Here is an 18,990-nt window from a genome sequence, read left to right as displayed (position 1 = left end):
TGCTGTGATTTCACACAATACTGCATAAAATGGCTTTGTAGGTGCAAAAGATACTGCTGCTTAAGCAAAGGAAGCAGGGACTGGATAGGAGAGAACAAACCCACCATTTCTTTTGCAAAACCTGGAAAACAAGGTGTTTTTTTTTTTCAAAACCCATAATTGAAAGACAAAGAGGTGTAAATATCACAGCTCCCCTGACTTTGTTTTAGCCTGAAGCTGATCCAGAGGAGGGACTCTTTCAAAGAGGCAATTTCAGAGGTTTTAGATGCCAATAAAGCAGTACTTCTTGATAATTGCAAAGGAAATCCCACTGCAATAAAATCAAATTGCTCTAGTTCTCTTTCTGTCTACAAGATAGACAGCAGTGTGCCTGTCACCTACAGCATGAGTAACTGTGATCCTGTTTTTCCCCCCTTCCCTCATTCCCAGGACAGCAGATGGAGAAGGCCTGGTGGAGAAGCACTATGTTTTCTTGAAGAGGCTTTGCCAAGTTTTGTGCGCACTGGGCAGCCAGCTATGTGCGTTGCTAGTAAGTCTTTATGAATACCAACAGCAACCCTGGCAGGGCTAGTTTTTTAGGGCTGGGGCTTGAGGCAACCCTGATCTAAGGTAGGACCAGGGTTCTCTCCATGCATTTCCAAAAGGCAGAAATGGCTCTGCTTTTAAGTGAGTTAACTGTATCATGCCAAGTCATAGGAATGTAGACTGGAGGGACCCTGACTGATGCCAGGGCTTTGCTGTCATCAAGAACCATTTCCTATAACCTCTGTAAAATGCTGAGCTTCACTGAAAATTGGTCAGGTTTTTAGCTGGCTACTGCTACAGAAAATGTAGTTCAGGAAATTACTCTTCTATTGGAAGCCTTTTAAATTTCCCAGTAACTCAGAGAGCATACCTGTCTGTTCTTCTACTAAGTCTCTCTGAAGCTGAAGGAAGAAATGGGTTTTGTTCCTGCTGTTCATCTTTGTAATGCTTTGTGTCAATGTTGGGATGAAGATGCAAATTCATACTGTTCATGCCATGCTGGTGCTGAATTCCCACTCCCTCCATTCAGCTGAGTGCTTCTACAATAAAGAGGGCAGGCTTGTTGAGAGATGCTGTTTGGGAGATTGAAGCAACCAGCCTGTAAAAGCAATAGAGCAAAGTAAAGTCTCATAGGGAGAGAAAGAAAAAACCAAAAACAACCTTTGAGAATTCATCCCTAAAAAGAATGGACAGCATGCAGAGTACATTACTGCTTGCAGTGACTCCACTTGCTGTTAGGCAGTAGGAGCTGTTAATCCATAATGAAGTAATGAGTTGGAGCTTGCTAATTCAGATTCACTTGGGAGAGGCAGCACTCCTCTGCTTTCCTCTGATTTCAGGAATCTTGAGGGCACCAGATCATGTTATAATTTCTGAGAAGAAGCAAAACCTTGAGTTTATGGCTCCAGGAAAAACTTAATTTCCTGACAAACTTCCAAGTTACTGGTCACAGATACCCATATGTTAAATACACAAGATGTTTGGAGAAATTGAGTGAAATTATCTGAGTGTACTTTCCTGTGAAATTCTTTGGTTTGAATTGTACTACTTTGGTACTGTTGTGTGGGTATGACCTAATAGGAGTGAAATTGACTCACAGCAGCAGCAGTGGTTGTAAATTTGGTTTTAATGGAGCCCCACTATGTGAGAAGTCACCTGTTACTCTTGAATGAGGGTGGTGGTGTCTCCAGCACCTCCAGGCTGGTCAACAGAACTTGATGTTCCTTGGGCTATACTGGTTTCAGAAAAAAATCAGTTGTTCAGTGTTTCTGTCTCTGCTCCTTTACAGTCTATGGCCTTGGATGTAGTGCTCCTGCTTTACCCTGAAACATACCATTTGTGAGCCCAGCCTGCCATAAAGTTAGTATTTTGTCTGAAATACTTCATGTTCCTCATAGGGCTCAGATTGTAATGTGGAAACGCCAGCCAACTTTGGAAAATACCTTGAGTCATTTTTAGCCTTCACAACCCATCCCAGCCAGGTATGTAAAGGGCTGAAAATCTCATGTGTGACTGTGTGTGAATGCATAATTGGGCTAGCCTGTAGAAAACTGCAGAACTTCAGCTGCTAAATACTGCTCTCTAGGCTCTCTATTTCAGCTGAAGGCCTGGAAGGCAGATTGTTTTCTACTCCATTACCACACCATCAGGAGCCATTCCTGACACAGGGAACTGAGTAGAAAATGCAATTTGGAACCAGTCTTAGTATTAGAGATTTTTGGCTTTCTGGGAGTTTGCAGTGTGCCTTCAATGTGCTTTGGCTTCAAGCTAATAGTCAGTATAATTTACTGTTGCTTTCTGATAGCAACATTTAATGTTAGCAGTGGAAATTCCAGCACTGAAATCCTGTTCTGCTCCTCTCTTCCCCCAGTTTCTGCGCTCTTCCACCCAGATCACATGGGGAGCCCTCTTTCGGCACGAAGTTCTGTCTCGTGACCCTTTGTTGCTGGCTGTCGTTCCCAAGTATCTCCGTGCATCTATGACCAACCTGGTGAAGGTATGTGCAAATCACAGTTGGTTTTGAGAAGGTGCCTGGTGAATGTGGCCTGTGTCATGGGGGAAGAAACTAGATTTGTGTTGTGTTGTGGCCAAACATGATCTCCAGCCTGCTGAGCACAGCTGTATGCTGCTGTATCCTGCTCCTTGCCTCCGGCCTTCATCTTGAAGCTGGTGTTAGCTGTGATGGTTGACTTTTTTTTCTTCCTGACCTTTTCCACTTTGTCTCCAGGTGGGCTTCCCTTCCAAAGCAGACAGCCCCAGCTGTGAATACTCCCGTTTTGATTTTGACAGTGATGAGGACTTCAATGCCTTCTTCAACTGTAAGTTGACATGACCCTTTGTGCATTCTGTTGTCTGTCTGTCCTTCCTGCTTTTAGTCACTGGCTGAGCTTGGAGCCTACCAAATTGGCTTGGCAGCTTCCATTTGTTTCGCAACTTTTTAAGTCTGGATCTTGGAGTAAATTAAGTTAGGATTTTCCTGGAGCAGCTCGTGTGTTTTATTTTAGTATTTGCTGTTGTTTTGCTGGCTGGTCAGATAGATGGCCTAATAGCATTCTGGTGTCAAAGCAAATACGACTTTTGGTCACCTAGAGGAGGAAATCAAACAGCGTCAAGTCATGCTTAGGTTAGGAGAGGAAGGCAGCTTACAAAAGACTTCAGATGTCATTCCAGAAAGAAAATGTGTCTTGGTCCTGGTAGGAAGCTTCTGGTTAGTACCAACAGCTAGAGTTGAGCGAGTAAAATAGCCTAATTTAATAAAGATCTTAAACCAGCACTGGATATTAACGATTTTACTTTTTCTTTTATCTTGTATTTTTGTTCCCAAAACTGAAGTTGGTTCTCACTGGCCGGTGTAATTTGATACTAACTTGGTGGGTGGGAGGAAACACTGAATAAATTACATAAATTTTTACATTTTACATTTATGTCTGAAGATTTTAAGTGTTGCATTTTTATTGCTTACTTAGATAGTTTTACAAGTTGCATTTGTGTAGTCAGCAGAGCTGATTCTTTGTGGGCTCATGCGCTGGAATATTTTGGAACAAGTGAAAATCCTGTTCTGTACTTTGTTTTTAGTATCTTTGAAATGGAAAACAAGGCAACTGGGTTTTGAGATCAAGTTTGTTTGTCATTAGTTGAATAATCTAGGAAAAGTGTTTAGCTAAAGGAAGTGATGGTAATCTAATGCTGGTATTTAATTTCAGTATCCCAAGATGCTCTGTAAGCAGCAAACGTTTATCGTTAGAAGCATATTTTAAGTGAAGAATAGAGGCTTAATTGTAGTAAATCTGGTTTAGTATTGATGCCTTTTCCTGGTCTTAAAAAATTGAGAGCTGGACATGGTTAAGGCATAAGGGATTTTTACCTTGGTAAGGTAAAAGGTGCCACAATGCACCTTGGCAAAGTGGTGTGCCAATAAGGATCCTTATTAAAATACCAAGGTAGAAATCCCTTATCCCTTAACCGTGTCTGGCTCTCAATTTTTTAAGACCAGGAAAAGGCATCAGCATAGATTTTCATAATTCATACTGCATTTTAATTGTACTTTTTTTAATGTCAGTCTGTCATTTTTTAGTCCACTTAAATCACTTCAAAAATTGCCCATCCTGTTGTACCTGCTTTACTGGTTGTGTATCTGTGCCCACTACACACTACTTCTGCTTTAGCTATTGCCAAAGCAAAAGTCCACAATGTTCCAAAATTTGCAGCATCAGCTGGTTTCTGGGTGTGTGATTTTTCCCTGCAGCTTTCCGAGCCCAGCAAGGAGAGGTGATGAGGATGGCTTGTCGTCTGGACCCTCTCACTGGCTTCCAAATGGCTGGTGAATGGCTGAAGTACCAACTCACAGCTCCTGTTGATACTGGACCCACAAACTGTAGGTTACCTGAAAAAAATTAGGGATATGAGATTTGTTTTTTAATTAAAGCCAAGAAGAAATTTCTTGGCCTTTTTTTTGTTGATGTTGTTGGAAATTTTTAAGTAGCAGCCAAGACTCCATGCTAGATTTTCAGGATTTTAAGGTTTTTGGAAGTTAAAAGCAAAACCAAGTCAAACCCACCCCTTCCCTAATTTATCCCTTTGGAGTCTACAAATGGAATAAGTAGTGTAAAGCCCCTGGCTCCTCCTTTCATTCCCCCAAATCTCTCTGCAGAACAGGTGCAGCTGTCCCTCTGATACAATTTTACAATTATTTGGGCCATTTTATCTTTGTAACATATTTATTACTTTTGTTAGGGAAGTTATGCCTACCTGGCAAATTCCTTGTCATTCACTTTGCTTTCCCTGCTCTGAAGGAAGGCTGCTTGGTGCTCTGCAAAGCACATTGAGGCCAGTCTTGCCTGCAGTGCTGAGTCTGGGCATGTGGTCTCCCTTCTTTTCCCTTCTGTGCTCTGTTCATATTGCTCTGCACAATACCTCAAAGAGTTATGCCTCAGGAGCCTTCACTTGAATTAAACAAATCACACGGGGTAACCTTAATTGCTCCCAGTGCATCCCTGCCAGGCATCTGCAGGGAGAGCTGTGTGCTTAAAATACTTGTGAGTGCTAAGGTGTTGCAGCACAGGAACTTACCAGGCTGCTGTTGAGGAGCATGGTGAGAGCTCCAGTGTTCTCTTCCTTTCAGCTAAGACAGGCGAAGGTCTCTGCTCCATCTTCTCTCCATCCTTTGTGCAGTGGGATGCCATGACCTTCTTCTCAGAGAGCGTCATCAGCCAGATGTTTCGAACCATGGATAAAGATGTAGGTGTATCCCATGCTCCTGCCTTCTCTCCTGGCTTCTTCTGGGTCAACACCAGTGGGGTTTTGCAGTTTTCTTATCCTTGAGCAGTTTGTAGTAACTGGTTACCCCCATGCAAAACCCAGAATGTTTGGTGAGCCATTCTCATGAGGAATAATGACCCTTTTGATGACACCAAACTCATACTGGCATGTCTTAGTTTTGGACACTATGGGATGAGAAGTCACAGGAGAGTGCTCAGGTGACATGCTTTTACATAGAGGAGAAGAGATTGCTTAAAGAAAAGAAAAATTTCTTGAGTTTATTTAATTATCCTCTTACTCGATTTTTGTTTTATTATTTCTAACTAAATGAGAGAAACTATGCCCAAGAGAGTAGGAGATCAGAAGCATTTTCTCTCTCTTTTGTTCAACAGCAGGCTAATCAGAAGGATCAGTTTGATGTAGAGTGACTTGATTTTTTTATTAGATTAAGCTGCTCATGTACTTATCAATCTAATCACAGTGGACTAATTATATAGGTCAATACAGTTGGTTAAGCTTGAAATCTGTTAGACAGTGTCAAGGGGAGAATTGGGAGACAGACTGAGAGAGGAAGTTTGCCTTTCCCAGAGGTGCAAGCAATAGTATGGGGGCTAGAGACTGATGTCTCAGGACTGTGCTATCAGCAGTGGCCATGCTGCTCTGTTTTGCCTCAGCCTTTTTCCTGGGTTTTGTAGGATGTATACTACAGGTTGAAATATTGAGTGTTGCCTCCCTTTTTCTTTCCTTTCTTTTTGCTACCTTTGTAGGAAATCCCTGTGAATGATGGCATAGATCTGCTGCAGCTTGTCCTTAATTTTGAAACAAAAGATCCTCTCATCCTGTCCTGTGTGCTCACCAATGTCTCTGCTCTCTTTCCGTTTGTCACTTACCGACCAGAATACCTCCCCCAAGTACTTTCCAAGGTAGGTACATGCAGACCCTGCTAAAATCACATCAGCTTTTTGTGGTGCAGGGCACTTGGACTAAGCTGCAGGAGTCAATCCTCTTGATGTTGCTGTCAGGGAAGGACTGTCCTTCATGTTAAAGATGGGAGAAACCAAGGCTGAGGCTTGTCACAAGAAGAGTAATGTCAATTAGCCCAAATTTTGTAGTTTTTAGCCTTAAATCTTAGTACTAATTACATGCTCTGGCCATGTTTTATGTCAAAGCATCACTGTATTGGTGATTCATCTTTCAGCTCACTCAGGGGTTCTTCAGTGAAATTGCATTAAAATCTTTATTACCTATTCCTTGAGCTCAAAGAGAGATGAGTTCTAAATATTAAAAAATTATACCATTTTTTTTATTTTTCCTCCCTTTTCTCACAGCTGTTTGCTTCAGTTACCTTTGAAGTTGTAGAAGAAAGTAAGGTATGTGTGAATTATTATCTACTAATGAGCTATAACAATTGGATCAAATCATATTCTAGTGGAGAGAGCATCCTGAGTCTGAAGACTCTGCTGAAGTAGGCTTCTCAAGTATAGCTTTGCTCCTGAAAAAGCTGGGGGGTCTAGATATTGCTGATCTCTGTGGTTGACATAGCCTACTAAGCTTTGGCTCACAAGCTTAGAAGGCCGGAGGTGTGCTCCAAGGCCAGTACACTTAGTTCCCCAGTCAGTGCTGGCCTTCCTGAGGGTGAAATCCCTGGGAATTTCTTTCAGTACTTGGTATAAATGGCTCTGAAGGATGACTTTAAACCTGCCAGTTACCTAGGGAGTGCCTGGAGTCTTGCAATAGTGAGTAAGAGCTATGGCATCCTCACTCCTGAAGTACAGCTTGTTTGAACATGGACTCCTTGAATTGACTACTGCTTCAGAGGAAATTTGGTTGCTGCATGATTGTTTGGAGGGAGCAGGGGAGCATGGAGATGTTTTTTTTATCTGTGCTCAACAGTGCAGAAATCTGTATATAATGAATTTGTCTCTTGAAGATACCCTGCGTTTGGCTGAACTTTTGTTTTGTTGCATTGAAGTTTGTTGTGTCTGTCCAGGCTCCTAGAACTCGAGCAGTGAAGAATGTGAGAAGGCATGCATGCTCCTCAATCATAAAGATGTGCCGGGATTACCCTCAGCTTGTCCTGGTATGTAAATGCAACTGTAATGAAGAGTCTTGCCTCACTTTCAGTTGGATTTTGTGGGATCTTCAGCTTCCTTGGCTACAGTCTCTGCTTTCTTTGCAGGAGATACTCCTGCTGCACAAATGGCAAAGTACCATTCCCTGTATCTCTTTTCTTCCCAGCTGAAAAATTTTCTGCCTGAAGAGTTGAATTGTAGATTGGTGGGCTAAATGTAGAAGGAATGATGAGGAGGATGCAGGCAGCACTGCCTTGGTTTTATGGGAATGTTTGTGGAATGTCCATGTTATCACCTGTGCTGGTCTCAGTTAATTCCTTAGCTGAGGACAGTAGCATAGCTAATCACTAGATTTTCTTCTGTTACTTAACAGAATATAGGAGGAAAAGGAGAGTATTTGTTTTCTGGATGAGTTTGAGGAGATTAGAAGACAAATACATTTAAATTTCATGAGCTGGGTTTTGTTTGTTTTTCTGAAGTATACAGTCTCTGCATGCAACATTCTTCAGATGTGTTTCTGTGGAGTGGGACCTAGGATTATGGGAGGACCATAGGACATTGCTAGTTTAAAAAAAGACATTTTTAAAGGATGTTAATTAAGGTAATTTGGAGGTTCCGGTCTGCATTCTGTAATTGATGCTAAGAACTAATGGGTTGGTTTTTGTTCCACTTTGTTGGTCCTTGAGCTATAGCTGTCTCTTTCCCATGGCCAGCCAAACATCCTCACTAGAAGAGCCAAGGACCTAGAGTCGCCCCAAAAGATGTTCAGAGGACTTTGCTGAAGAGAATGATTGCTGATGTTTGTACAAAATTGTGGGTAGATGTGGTGGCAGCTGGGGAAGGAAGGGGAGAAATGCAAGAATTCCTGTGGCACTCATGGTAACCATATGAATTGTTACTTACCACAAGGAAAGAGGTGGAAGAATCCTAAATCTGGCCAAAGAAGCAAGGTGCTTTCTGTGAGCAAATAAAAGCACCAGAACTGTTTTGAGGTGTGACACTGCTTTAAGTGATATAACTGCCTAGGGAGAGATTCCTCTTCTTATTTCATTCATTCTGGAGAGTTAAAATAAAGTGGATGCAGAATAATGATAGAGGGGTAGGGAAAAATGGAAGTTCTCTTAGACTGAACATACAGAGAAATTTGAGTGTGAAGAGGAGATGGCTATGTTGAGAAAAGGTAACAGACATGCTCCTCCAGCTGTACAGTACCCACCTTCTCTGCCTCCCCCAGTGGCCCTCCTCCATACCAGATGCATGATGCTTTTCCACTTGGATGTGTTTTCTAGCCAAACTTTGAGATGTTGTACAACCACGTGAAACAGCTGCTGTCAAATGAGCTACTTCTGACACAGATGGAGAAGTGTGCTCTTATGGAGGCCCTTGTCCTCATCAGCAACCAGTTCAAGGACTATGAGCGACAGAAGGCTTTCCTGGAGGAGCTCATGGCTCCTGTGGCTGGCTTATGGCTCTCCCCAGAGATGCAGAGGTATGGGTTATTTTTCTTTCTGTTGGTCATTTCTTCTCTGACTTTGAGCTGCAGGTGTTGAGGACATAATGCCATGCCCAGTAAGGAAACACAAACCATAGGGGGGGTGATGGGCTGCCTCTTGACCTCCTGTGCTGTGGGCAGTCATTGTGATAATAGTTCTCCTACAGTTCAGAAACTGCTAAGAGACTAAATGCTGTTTGCTGAAAATTTCTGGGTAAGAGTTGCTTACAGTAATAAAGGAACGTTCCCCAGCATGCTCAAAGCATTTGCAGAAAGTAAGAAATAAAAGACATCCTTGCTCATCCCCAGAAGAAGGTAAGAAGCTGAGTTCTTACCTTCTTCTTACAACTAAAACTGAGATGTCTTGCAGCTCTGGATAGCTGGGCATGCACAAGAGTTTTCCCAGCAGGGCTATCTTTATCAGAGATTTGAATCTTTTAGATCCCCACAGCCCAAGAGAACTGATAATGTTTGCAGAGTGTACACATCTGATGCTTTTTAAGCATGTTCCCTTGTACAGGATGGAGTGCTACCTAGTCTCTCTGGCCTGCTCTGTATTTGTGAGGTGTTCATTGACAGTGCAAAGCTCTGCTTAAATTCCCTGATACAAACAATAATCCCATTGCTGTCTTCTGCTGCTTCCAGAGTCCTCTCAGATCCTGAAGCCTTTATATCCTACGTGGGTGCAGACAACAAAATTTCTGATCCAGTCTTGGAAGATCCTAGTGGTCTGAACCGGTCTAGAGTGAGTATCATTATCAGGAAGGGTGTAATTGTTAATGAAAAATTCCATCCCCATGTCTCCTGTGATTGCACACGAGGTCTCCTGATCATGTACTTCTTTAGATTGCAGAATAACAGGCTGGCCTTTGCTCTTTAAGCTACAGTAAAGAGCATGCAGACCATGCAAAACAACATCATTTATCAGAGTGAAGCACGCTGTTTCCTACTCTTTGTTTATAATAGAGTTTGGTTTTGGAGAAGCAGTTGATATACATGATTTTTAGAAATATGGCAAGTGAATTGTGCTTTCTAAACCAGGCATTATGGAAAACATCGTGCTCAGACTGGAGCACAGAATATAATTAAAATTCATCTGAGGAGATTTGTGTTGAATTTTTAGTGTAAAGTCTTCATTTGAACTGCAAACGGAGTTGCTGTCCTCAGATCTGCAGAAGACACTGAAATGCAGTACATAAAGTGATTTGGGGCTAATGCAGTTGTGTCATCTCAGATCTTGTATTTGTCCCAGCACTGCATCTTCCCTCATGAAGGACATGAGCAACTGATGGTCTAGCTCCTTACTTTTAGCAGCCTGCCTGGCTGCTTACGTGCTCTTGAGATGGTATGCATTGGTGCTTTGTCTGATAGTGAATTCCTAGGCCATCCTGCCATGGCCAGGGCTCTCTGAAGGTGATGGAATATGGCATGATCATTTGCTGCATTTTCCTGGCAGCAGACTCCCCAGAGTTTGTTCCTATCACCAGGTTAGGCTCACTGTGGAACATTCCCTTTGAGATGGGACGATAATGTGTTTCTCTGAAAACCTGTTGATTGAGACTGTGATCTGGCTAAGAAATGCTTTCTCCACATCTCTTGCTGCAGATAAGCTTTTGTGTTTACACTATTCTGGGAGTTGTGAAACGAGCTCGTTGGCCTGCTGCTACTGAAGAGGCAAAAGCTGGAGGATTCTTTTTGGGATACCTGCCCAGTGGAACTCCAATGTACCGTAATCCCTGCACTGAGCAGGTCCTGAAGCTTTTTGACAATTTACTTGCTCTCATAAGGTGGGTTGAGTTGATTTGAAATCATTTATGTTGCCTTGATAAATTTCTGAAAGCCAGACTGTGATAAATACATGGAATGCTCAGAGCATGGTTTGCCCAGTGGGAGTACGGGCTGGTGCCCAAGTACTGTTCCCGGCTGTTCACAGTGGGGAATGGCACTGTGCAAACTGGAGCCTTCTGAGTGTTCGTTGGCCTGGCCTGCAAGAGGCCATCAAAGCTAATGGGAGCTTGTGCTGGGGTTGCCTCCCCCACCTGCACTGCTGTAGTTCTGCCACCCAGTTAATGATTTCTCAGCTAACGTCTGTGCTCTGCCCTCAGTCCCTACAAGGCCACCTCTCCCGTCACCACCAGGGCAGTCCCAGCTCTCATCGCATCCCGTTCGCGTTGTTCTCTCTTCAGTGTTAAATTAAACTGGCTTGGCTGACTGTGAGCAGCAGCCTCCTGAAGCACTGTTTGCTCTTGAAATCAGTAGATGCATACTCTCAGGCTGTTGCTACCATGCAGTGCCTCTCTGCGTGTCACCAGGGGTGTGTAAGTCTGGGGCAGCCAGGGGAGGGAGCAAGAGAAGGCAGAAAAGGGAAATCCCGAAGAGCACAGTTCCCGGAATTATGAAGGAGAAGTGAGTTTGCCAGATTTATGGGACAATTTTGTGAGATAACATGTTACACACTTGAAAACTTGTTTCTCTGTCCTTGGCAGGGGCCTTTTGAGAAAGAGCATTTTCAGATCCGCTTAGATTTTTCAGCTCCTGGGTTTGTAAGGGTAGGGGCACTGTTACCTGAGCTCTGTCAAGTCAAGTATGTTTAGTAGTCTCTGAGCTCAGGAATGTGCTGCTTCCAGAGAGAAGCAGCATGCTGGACTGTTGGGACAAGCACATGCTGTCTTGGCCCATGCTGGCAGTGTTTCTCATCACTAAACTCTGTAGCACAGTGTGTGGTACTTTGGCCAGTGACCAGGTAGACAACAGAATTGTTCCTGAAGTGTTTTTGCCTTTTATCCTGGAAGGGTGACGATCCAATTGGTGACCTTTTGGGAGAGGTTAGGTAGAGTTGCCCTGAGTAGTAGTAGCCTCATGCCATTTCTTTCAGTGCCTGCCATGTGTCATATTGTGTGAGACCAACTAAACCAGTGCCCAAGGTCTGAACAGGCTGCAACAGACACTTTTTCCTCATGCAGTCACTGTTCCTACCAGAACTTGTGCCTCAGTAAAATCACTTGGGATCTGTGTTACAACAAGCTTAGGGAACTGTCATGCAATTTCTGTCACCACTTCACTTCTGTGAAGAAGCAGAAACTCTGTGCCTGGCTTTTGCCACCTCCAAGAGAACACATTAGCTATGCTCTCTGTCCAGGATATAAAGGAAGGAGCTCCATGGCTGGTTTGGGCTTTTTTTGAGATAATGTGGCTGTGTTATTCAAGCATCTCACCTGCAGACCGAAATATTTTCTGTGTACATGGTAGTAACATACATGGAGAAACCTGTACTTCACTCAGACGCATCTGTGCTTTTCTTAAGGCTGGATGCTCCAACAAGAACTAATGAATGATGTATTAGGAACAGTGGATCTTTATGCTTCATATTTTTCCATTGCTGCTGTTGGATGTATCAGCCTCTGTTTGATAACTGCAAGCTCCTAGTTGTTCAGTGCAAGGGTTGATGATGATACTTAAGTCTTTTTGGCAAAGCTGGATCTTGTGTTGTGGAGCTCCTGTTGTGTTCTTTGCTGACTTCAGGTGCCTTTTCCATGCATGTCTTCCTCAGGCCCTCTTTAATATGGATCATACAGGAAAACATGGAATCTGTAGCCGCCTGTCAGCAGGCAGGAGGTTTGGGGATATGAGGAAGGTGCCTGGCAGGAAAGCTGTCTGTGTTTAGTAATGTAACTATGTCAGGGACGTAGTTACGTTACTACCTGGGGATGGATGCTTCTCTGAGATCTCTGTATGGAGTGTTGCCCATGCAACAGAGCTATGGAAGTCCCTGCAGGCTGTGTTGGTTTATTTGCGTGCAGACGTGCAAGTAGCAGTAGCATGGATCCTGCTGAGCAGCGGAACTGAGCACCAGGTCAGGCACCAGTGTGCTAACAGAGCGGGGTTTTCAGGCTGAGCAGGTGGGACTGCTCCTCTCTGGATAGTGTGTGGCATTCTGCTGCTGTGTTAGCAGACAGAAGCAGTGAAGCTGTTAAGCCATTGGGCCTTTGCCAGGGTGGTAAGTAGCTTGAAGATAGGTCATGGGTGAGATCAAGGAACTGAGAAGAATGAGGTAGTCCAGGTAATGGAAAAATAAGGCAGTTTTGAGTGGCATCTTATTGTGCCTACCTGTATTTGTCTCTGTGTTGGTAGCTGTGTTAAGTGAATTATTTTGAGGTTGCTTTATTAACCACTGCTTGCAGTTTTCAGAGTAATGATTCTCCTGTCCTCTGTGGCACCTCATTTCATTTAGGTGTTTTCTAGCTTCTGGCTTTAAATGTTCACTCCTGAATTTAAACCCAAATCATGATTTTCAGCCACCTTGGTGCATTTCTGCAGTCAGTAGCTGCATGACCTAATTGGTGCAGAGCCTTTATTGTGCTGGGATTTTGTTCGTGTTTTGTTGCAAATTAAGTGCTCAGGCTCAGCAAATGCTTTGCTTAGACAAAGGCTTTTTTGGAACTCCTGATGATGAGATGCTGACATTGCCAAAGCATTAATTCTGGTGAAAGAATTATTGGGTAGATATGGATGCTGTAGGCATTTTCATTGTAGAAGATTCTTCAGTCATGGACTGTGCTAAAGGGCTCATCTTCTGGTTTACAAGCTGTGCTGCTCTCTAGGCAGCAGATACTCTTTCTAGCAGAGCTGTGACCATCACTGAAAATTCCCCAAGTCCTGCCATACCCTTTGCTTGTCTAAAGCATAAATGTCTCTTGAAATTCGTTTTTCTTTGTTTTCCTGTGTGTGGGGTGCCCAGGAGTGCTGATAAGTCTCAGCTGGAACATGCTTAGAGGCTACATCATCATACATGAGGGCTGTTGGATGCCTTGTTAACTCCCATAGGGAGTGGGTGGTTGGCCATTTTCTCTCCATTCCCACTGGGAATTTGCTCAAGTATTAAGAGAGCTTGCCCTGTAAGTGAACATCTGTCTCCCAGCTCTCAGACTTAAGAAAATGCTTCAAGGACTCTGAAACAACTAAGGACCATGAACACACCTTCAGGATATGACTGTCTGGCCTGTCCTGCTGGAATTAGTGCACTGTGGTTTCAGGATTCACCTTTGCAATTCCACAGTCCTTGCATGTGCCCCACTGGCCTTCTGCCCAGCGTGAGCCAAAGCCAACACTGACATGGAGTGGACAGGAGACATATAAGAGATTATTTTAATGGCTATGTTTCAGGATAGCCTCCAGCAGAAATGTACAGCTTTTTGAGTCAGTGGGACAGCATTAACCCGTGTGGAAGCTGGGCTGTTCCCTGGCCCTTCTTGGCAAAGCAGAGTAGCTTGTGCCCCTTTGAGGCCTGTTGCATGGTGTTACATCCAGCCCAGAATGAGAGTATGAGTCATTAAGAAGCCATTTCTATAGCTCTTTCTCATGAAGTTCACATACTTGCCTTCCTCATGTGCCGCGAGCAGGGAAGTATTTAACACTTGCAGAGAGAAACAGGCTAGTTGCTGTTTTGGAGCTTTCTGCAAATGCAGGCAGACATCACTGCATCATGGTTGCCAGAATTATGAGCGTAGCCTTTAAAAAAAAAAAAAAAAAACAACAATAATTACTACAAGAGTGAAAGCTGAGACTCTGGAGAACATCCTGAGGTCTTTCCACCCTCCCTTTCCCTAGCCATTCCCATGTACCCCCTGCTTTGGGAAACGCTGCTCGAGGGGGAGATACTGAGTTGCCCTTGATCACCTCTAGCAGCAGGTACAATGGCATTGCAGTTTTGGAGGAGGCTGCAGGATTTGTGCTGTGTGCAGCTGGCGACACCCAGAGTGGAGGTCTGAGGTCTCAAAGGAGAGAGGTAGGTGAGAGAGACACCCCTGCCGAGTCCAGCTCTGAGCGTCAGTACCCTGGCTAAGAGAGAGGACCCATTTTGGCCTGGATGGCAAGAACCAGCCACCCATGGCTGCATTGGTGTCCCTTGCAGACAGCTGACAGTGGCCACTTGCTATGATGCAGAACTGTTCCCAGCTGGATGTGTTGTCCAGGGGGCACTTGTGCCTGCTGTGAGTAACATCTGATTGGACTGATGTTCTCACTAGAGTCTCTCCAATGCCACCTGCCATTCTGGGGTCTGTGACCCATCCCTGAGGGGCAGTGTGTGTATTTTGGAGCTGAAACAGCCCTTCCCTTTGCAGGGGTCTTAGGTGCAGAAGATCTTTTGAGATTACAGAATCCATGTCTTGTCAGTTTTAAAAATACATTCTCTGATCCCTTTGGCCAAGCTAATAAGTTGTTCCCAGCATCATCTGGAGAATTGCTGGGGATCTTTACTGCTGGTGCTTGCAAGGGGTGGGATGAACTGAAATAAGTGGAAGGGGCAGCCAGGAGATTCAGGACATGAGGTGGAGTCACTCCATGTCTCTGTTGGGTCAGCTTCCCCAGTATTTTTGCAGGTGGGGAAGGGGGATCCCATGCACATGTGCGTGGTCTCACCTTCCTCATCATCTGCCTCAGAAGAGCTGTCCACAAGCTGAAGGAGAGGATTCCACTGTCAAGGGCGAAAAGGGATTGATTTATATGAGTATAAACCAAGTGCTCTTCTGTTTCAGGACTCACAACAACCTCTACATGCCAGAGATGGTGGCTAGGCTGGGGGATACATTTGCAAAGGCCTTGGACATGCTGGAGGTGGAGAAGAATGCCATTCTAGGTAAGAGGTTTCTCTTCAAGAAGAATGTGTGGGCAGAGTCTTAGAAATATTTGAGTTAGTGATCTGTCCATAACAGTGGAAGTGAAATAGGGCTGGAGGACCAACTTCTTCATAGTATTTGCAGCTCAGGTGTGATTTGAACCAGCTGAAACTAAGATGTAGATAAGTTACTGGTCTCAGACACATTAGTTTATTTTGCATGCATTGAAGGGTATACTACCAAACTGCTTATCCCATTTGTGGGATGGTGGTGGTCTCTGCAACACGGCATTTCAGGCTGCAGAGGCTGGAGGGTGCTGTAATTGTCTGCCTTGGAGCAGAATTAGTGCTGAGAAGGAGCCCTGAGTGCTGATGCAAAGACCTGTCCCGGAGGGCAAGAGCCAAGTTGTGCAGCATGGCCCTCACATTTGTTTCTAGACAGCATATTAGAAAGAGGCCTTTGGAGCCTTAAAACAGGTTTGAGCTGTTGAACACAGAAGCCTTTCCAGCCAAGCAGAAGTGGGTGGCCCTGTGGATAAAGTGTGGATCATCACCAGACAGTGAAATATTTTGGGGAAGTTACTTTGTCTTTTTTTCTCCATTTCCTATCTATAAAATGAGAACATGGTTCCTTTACCTCTTTTCTGTGACTTTAAAAACTCGAGCCCCTGTGTCTGTGAGCCCCTGCACATAAAGCAGCAGGGCCTTGATCTCTGCTCTAAACTTTAATATCGTAGTTCGCCAGTAGCTTGTATCCTGGCAGAGAGACAAACCTGAAGAGGTGAGCTGTTAGAGGAGCTGCAGCAACTGTCAGCTTTGCTGCTGACTGGGTTCTGATAGCTCAAGTAAGTTCTACTTCAGAGAAATAAGGCAGCTGCAGCAACCTCAGTGGAGACACCTCTACTCTGGGTGCAACCAACTTGAACCTGGCTGACCTCTGACTTTCTGCCCCAGGGTTGCTGCACCGCTTCCTGTTTGGCTCTTGCCAAGAGCTTCCCTTGCTGCTGTCAAGCTGGCTGGGGCCTGCCCAGCATGCTCTGAAGGTGCACCGTGCTCTCTCATTAATGTAACTGAAGCTTATTCCTTCCCACAGGCCTCCCTCAGCCTTTGTTGGAGCTTTATGACTCTCCTGTTTACAAAACAGTCTTAGAAAGGATGCAGGGCTTCTTTTGTACCCTCTACGACAACTGGTAAGGCACCACATCTCTCACCACAATCCAGCACTGCTCAGCCAGAGCAGTAGGTTATTGTGGGGTCCCAAATTCCTTTAGAGTAGATTTTTGATGTGAGCTGTCTCCTGCAGTATCCAAGTACAAGCTGCAGTGGTGGCATATATACAGTGGTTGTAACCTGCCACACAGACATGGAATAGTCTGGAAAACATACCTCAAAATGGGGATCTGCTTTTAGCTCTTCTGCAGTTAGATAGTCAGATTGGAGCACTTACCTGATATCTTGATCCAGTTTGTCTCTTTTGCCACTTCTAATTATGGGTCAGGGTACATCAGCACTTGAAAGCGCCTTGTAGCGCTTAAATGCTTAATTCATTGTCCCTCTGCAGGTATCCCAGAAAAAAAGAGACACTGTGCTAAAATTCCTCTAGAGTATGTTTAGCCACCTGACGACTGTGTAGTCTCAAGACAATAGTACTTGTAGCCTTTGCAGAGCAGAGACATTATTATCTAGCACACTTGTAACTAACTTTTTTTTGGTTGAAGTTTTCACATCCTGGGAAATGCAGGCCCCTCCATGCAACAGGATTTCTACACTGTTGAGGGTCTCGCCACCCAGCTCCTCAGCTCTGCTTTCAACAACCTCAACAACATTCCTGATTACAGACTGCGTCCCATGCTCCGTATCCTTCCATCAACTTGGGTGGCTCTGAAGAGATAAATTTAAACCCTGCATTGTTTTCAGTATGGCCAAGACAAAGAAGGGTGATTGAGGAGGTAATCAAACTGGGATACACCTGGTGTGGGTGAGGTATGATGCTAGGAGGGCACCAGCAGAATGAGCAGTGCATGGGGTCAGAATAAATGCGAAGGATTTGTGTGGTTCTGGAGGCACTGTGAGAGGTGAGTAGTGCCTTCTGAGGGGCAAGGAGGCTTGGATAGTGAGGAGCTTGACATTAGGATGTGCTTCTCTGGGAGACCATGTGGGTTTCTCAACCTGCTTTCCAGGGCTGGACATTCAGTCTCACAGCTAGGAAGTGGGTGCTAAGCACCCTTACTTTTCTCAGCTGAACTGTCCAGGGAAAGAGCTGAATAACTGATGTTCTTGCTGTATAGAGATGCCACTTGTTAATTCAGCGCTGTGAGAAGGTGGGCTTCCAAGTGCCTGTCCCTTGGCCTCCCAGTGGAATGGGCTGGCTTGGGCACAGCTGGCTCTGTTGGATCTCTTCCTTAACTGGTCTGTGCAGGTGTGTTTGTGAAGCCCTTGGTACTTTCCTGCCCTGCAGAATACTACGAAACCCTTGTCTGCCCCATGCTGGGACCACTCTTTACCTATCTGCACATGGTAAGAAATTGCTTGTTCAGTGCCTGTTCAGTGCCTGTTCAGTTCTTCAGCCAGCCCTGTCTGTCTCTAGAGAGCCAGCAGAGACGAGGGCAGAGCCTTGATGCTTAATCATTTTGATAATGTTTAGAGGGGGCTTTAAAGTGCATTGAGCCCTGGCTGTTGCACAGCACCCCTTGCTGTGAGTTCAATCCTGTGGACATGAACTCCTCAGCCTGCAGCCCTGATAGTTTTTGGGCTTGTTCATAGGTTTTTTTCCGTGTCCTCTCATTTTCATGACAGCTCATTCACATTCCAGCACACTTGGTACCAGTTTTCCTGCTGTTCAAAATGGGTCCTGGCATTTAAAGCTCTTGTGCTTCTGCCAGAGATATTGCTTGGGTCTCCTTGTATTGTGTCCAGATTTAATCTTTCCTTTTGTCTTGAACAGAGGTTGTCCCAGAAATGGCAGGTGATCAACCAGCGAAGCATGCTCTGGTAAGCTTCCACCCCTTGGTACAAAGAGGGAAATGGGGTCTTTTATGTGGCCCTTTGCCCAGGAACAGCCCTGCCAGCAAGGGCTGGAAGACACACTGGTGACTCATTCCCTGTGTTTGGGTGGAGGGTACATTGGCTCCTGTCAAACTAAAACCTGTTCTCCTCAGTGAGGATGATGCTGCAGATGACAACCCTGAGTCTCAGGAGATGCTTGAGGAACAGCTGGTCAGGCTGCTGACTCGAGAAGTCATGGATCTTGCCAGTAAGTGAAATCAGATTAGATCTCCTGAGATATTTGGGAGGTTTTCCCTGGAGTAAAACTTAATTATAACCCTCAGTAGTATATAACATAACCATGAGAATGCAGATGTGAGACAGTCCTGCCAAAATCATAGCTAAAACGTAGTATGACATAATTTGAAACCTTCAGAAGAGATATTCTTCCATTTGTTAGCTTTCAGGGCTCCATGGTTTTGGCACCGTTCCTGTAGGAATCCTGTCCTGCAGGGAATTGGGTTCTCCCATTCGGTGCTTTG

General features: G+C 44.6%; 1 protein-coding gene across 5 annotated transcripts in view; it reads left to right on the top strand.

The window, feature by feature from the left end:
- XPO5 (exportin 5) overlaps nt 1-18,990 on the top strand; it is a 29,530-nt gene that overhangs the window by 5,700 nt on the left and 4,840 nt on the right. For 3 of the 5 annotated variants that reach the window (XM_041476779.1, XM_041476780.1, XM_041476777.1), the window contains 18 exons: nt 430-529; nt 1,923-2,006; nt 2,396-2,521; nt 2,753-2,843; nt 4,271-4,399; nt 5,147-5,262; nt 6,051-6,206; nt 6,612-6,653; nt 7,256-7,363; nt 8,645-8,844; nt 9,493-9,592; nt 10,453-10,634; nt 15,384-15,484; nt 16,557-16,653; nt 17,182-17,318; nt 17,883-17,980; nt 18,408-18,454; nt 18,622-18,716. In XM_041476779.1, coding sequence (XP_041332713.1) covers nt 430-529; nt 1,923-2,006; nt 2,396-2,521; nt 2,753-2,843; nt 4,271-4,399; nt 5,147-5,262; nt 6,051-6,206; nt 6,612-6,653; nt 7,256-7,363; nt 8,645-8,844; nt 9,493-9,592; nt 10,453-10,634; nt 15,384-15,484; nt 16,557-16,653; nt 17,182-17,318; nt 17,883-17,980; nt 18,408-18,454; nt 18,622-18,716 — 2,009 coding nt within the window. The remainder of the gene's footprint in view (nt 1-429; nt 530-1,922; nt 2,007-2,395; nt 2,522-2,752; nt 2,844-4,270; nt 4,400-5,146; nt 5,263-6,050; nt 6,207-6,611; nt 6,654-7,255; nt 7,364-8,644; nt 8,845-9,492; nt 9,593-10,452; nt 10,635-15,383; nt 15,485-16,556; nt 16,654-17,181; nt 17,319-17,882; nt 17,981-18,407; nt 18,455-18,621; nt 18,717-18,990) is intronic. The other 2 variants (XM_041476781.1, XM_041476778.1) reach the window with 1 other exon arrangement.

The sequence above is a fragment of the Pyrgilauda ruficollis genome, unplaced genomic scaffold (assembly GCF_017590135.1).
Source record: "Pyrgilauda ruficollis isolate IOZ18807 unplaced genomic scaffold, ASM1759013v1 scaffold4, whole genome shotgun sequence".
In the NCBI taxonomy this organism is placed as follows: Eukaryota; Metazoa; Chordata; class Aves; order Passeriformes; family Passeridae; genus Pyrgilauda; species Pyrgilauda ruficollis.
Note: the sequence above shows the minus strand (reverse complement) of the source record. Positions and strands in the feature narration are given on the sequence as shown.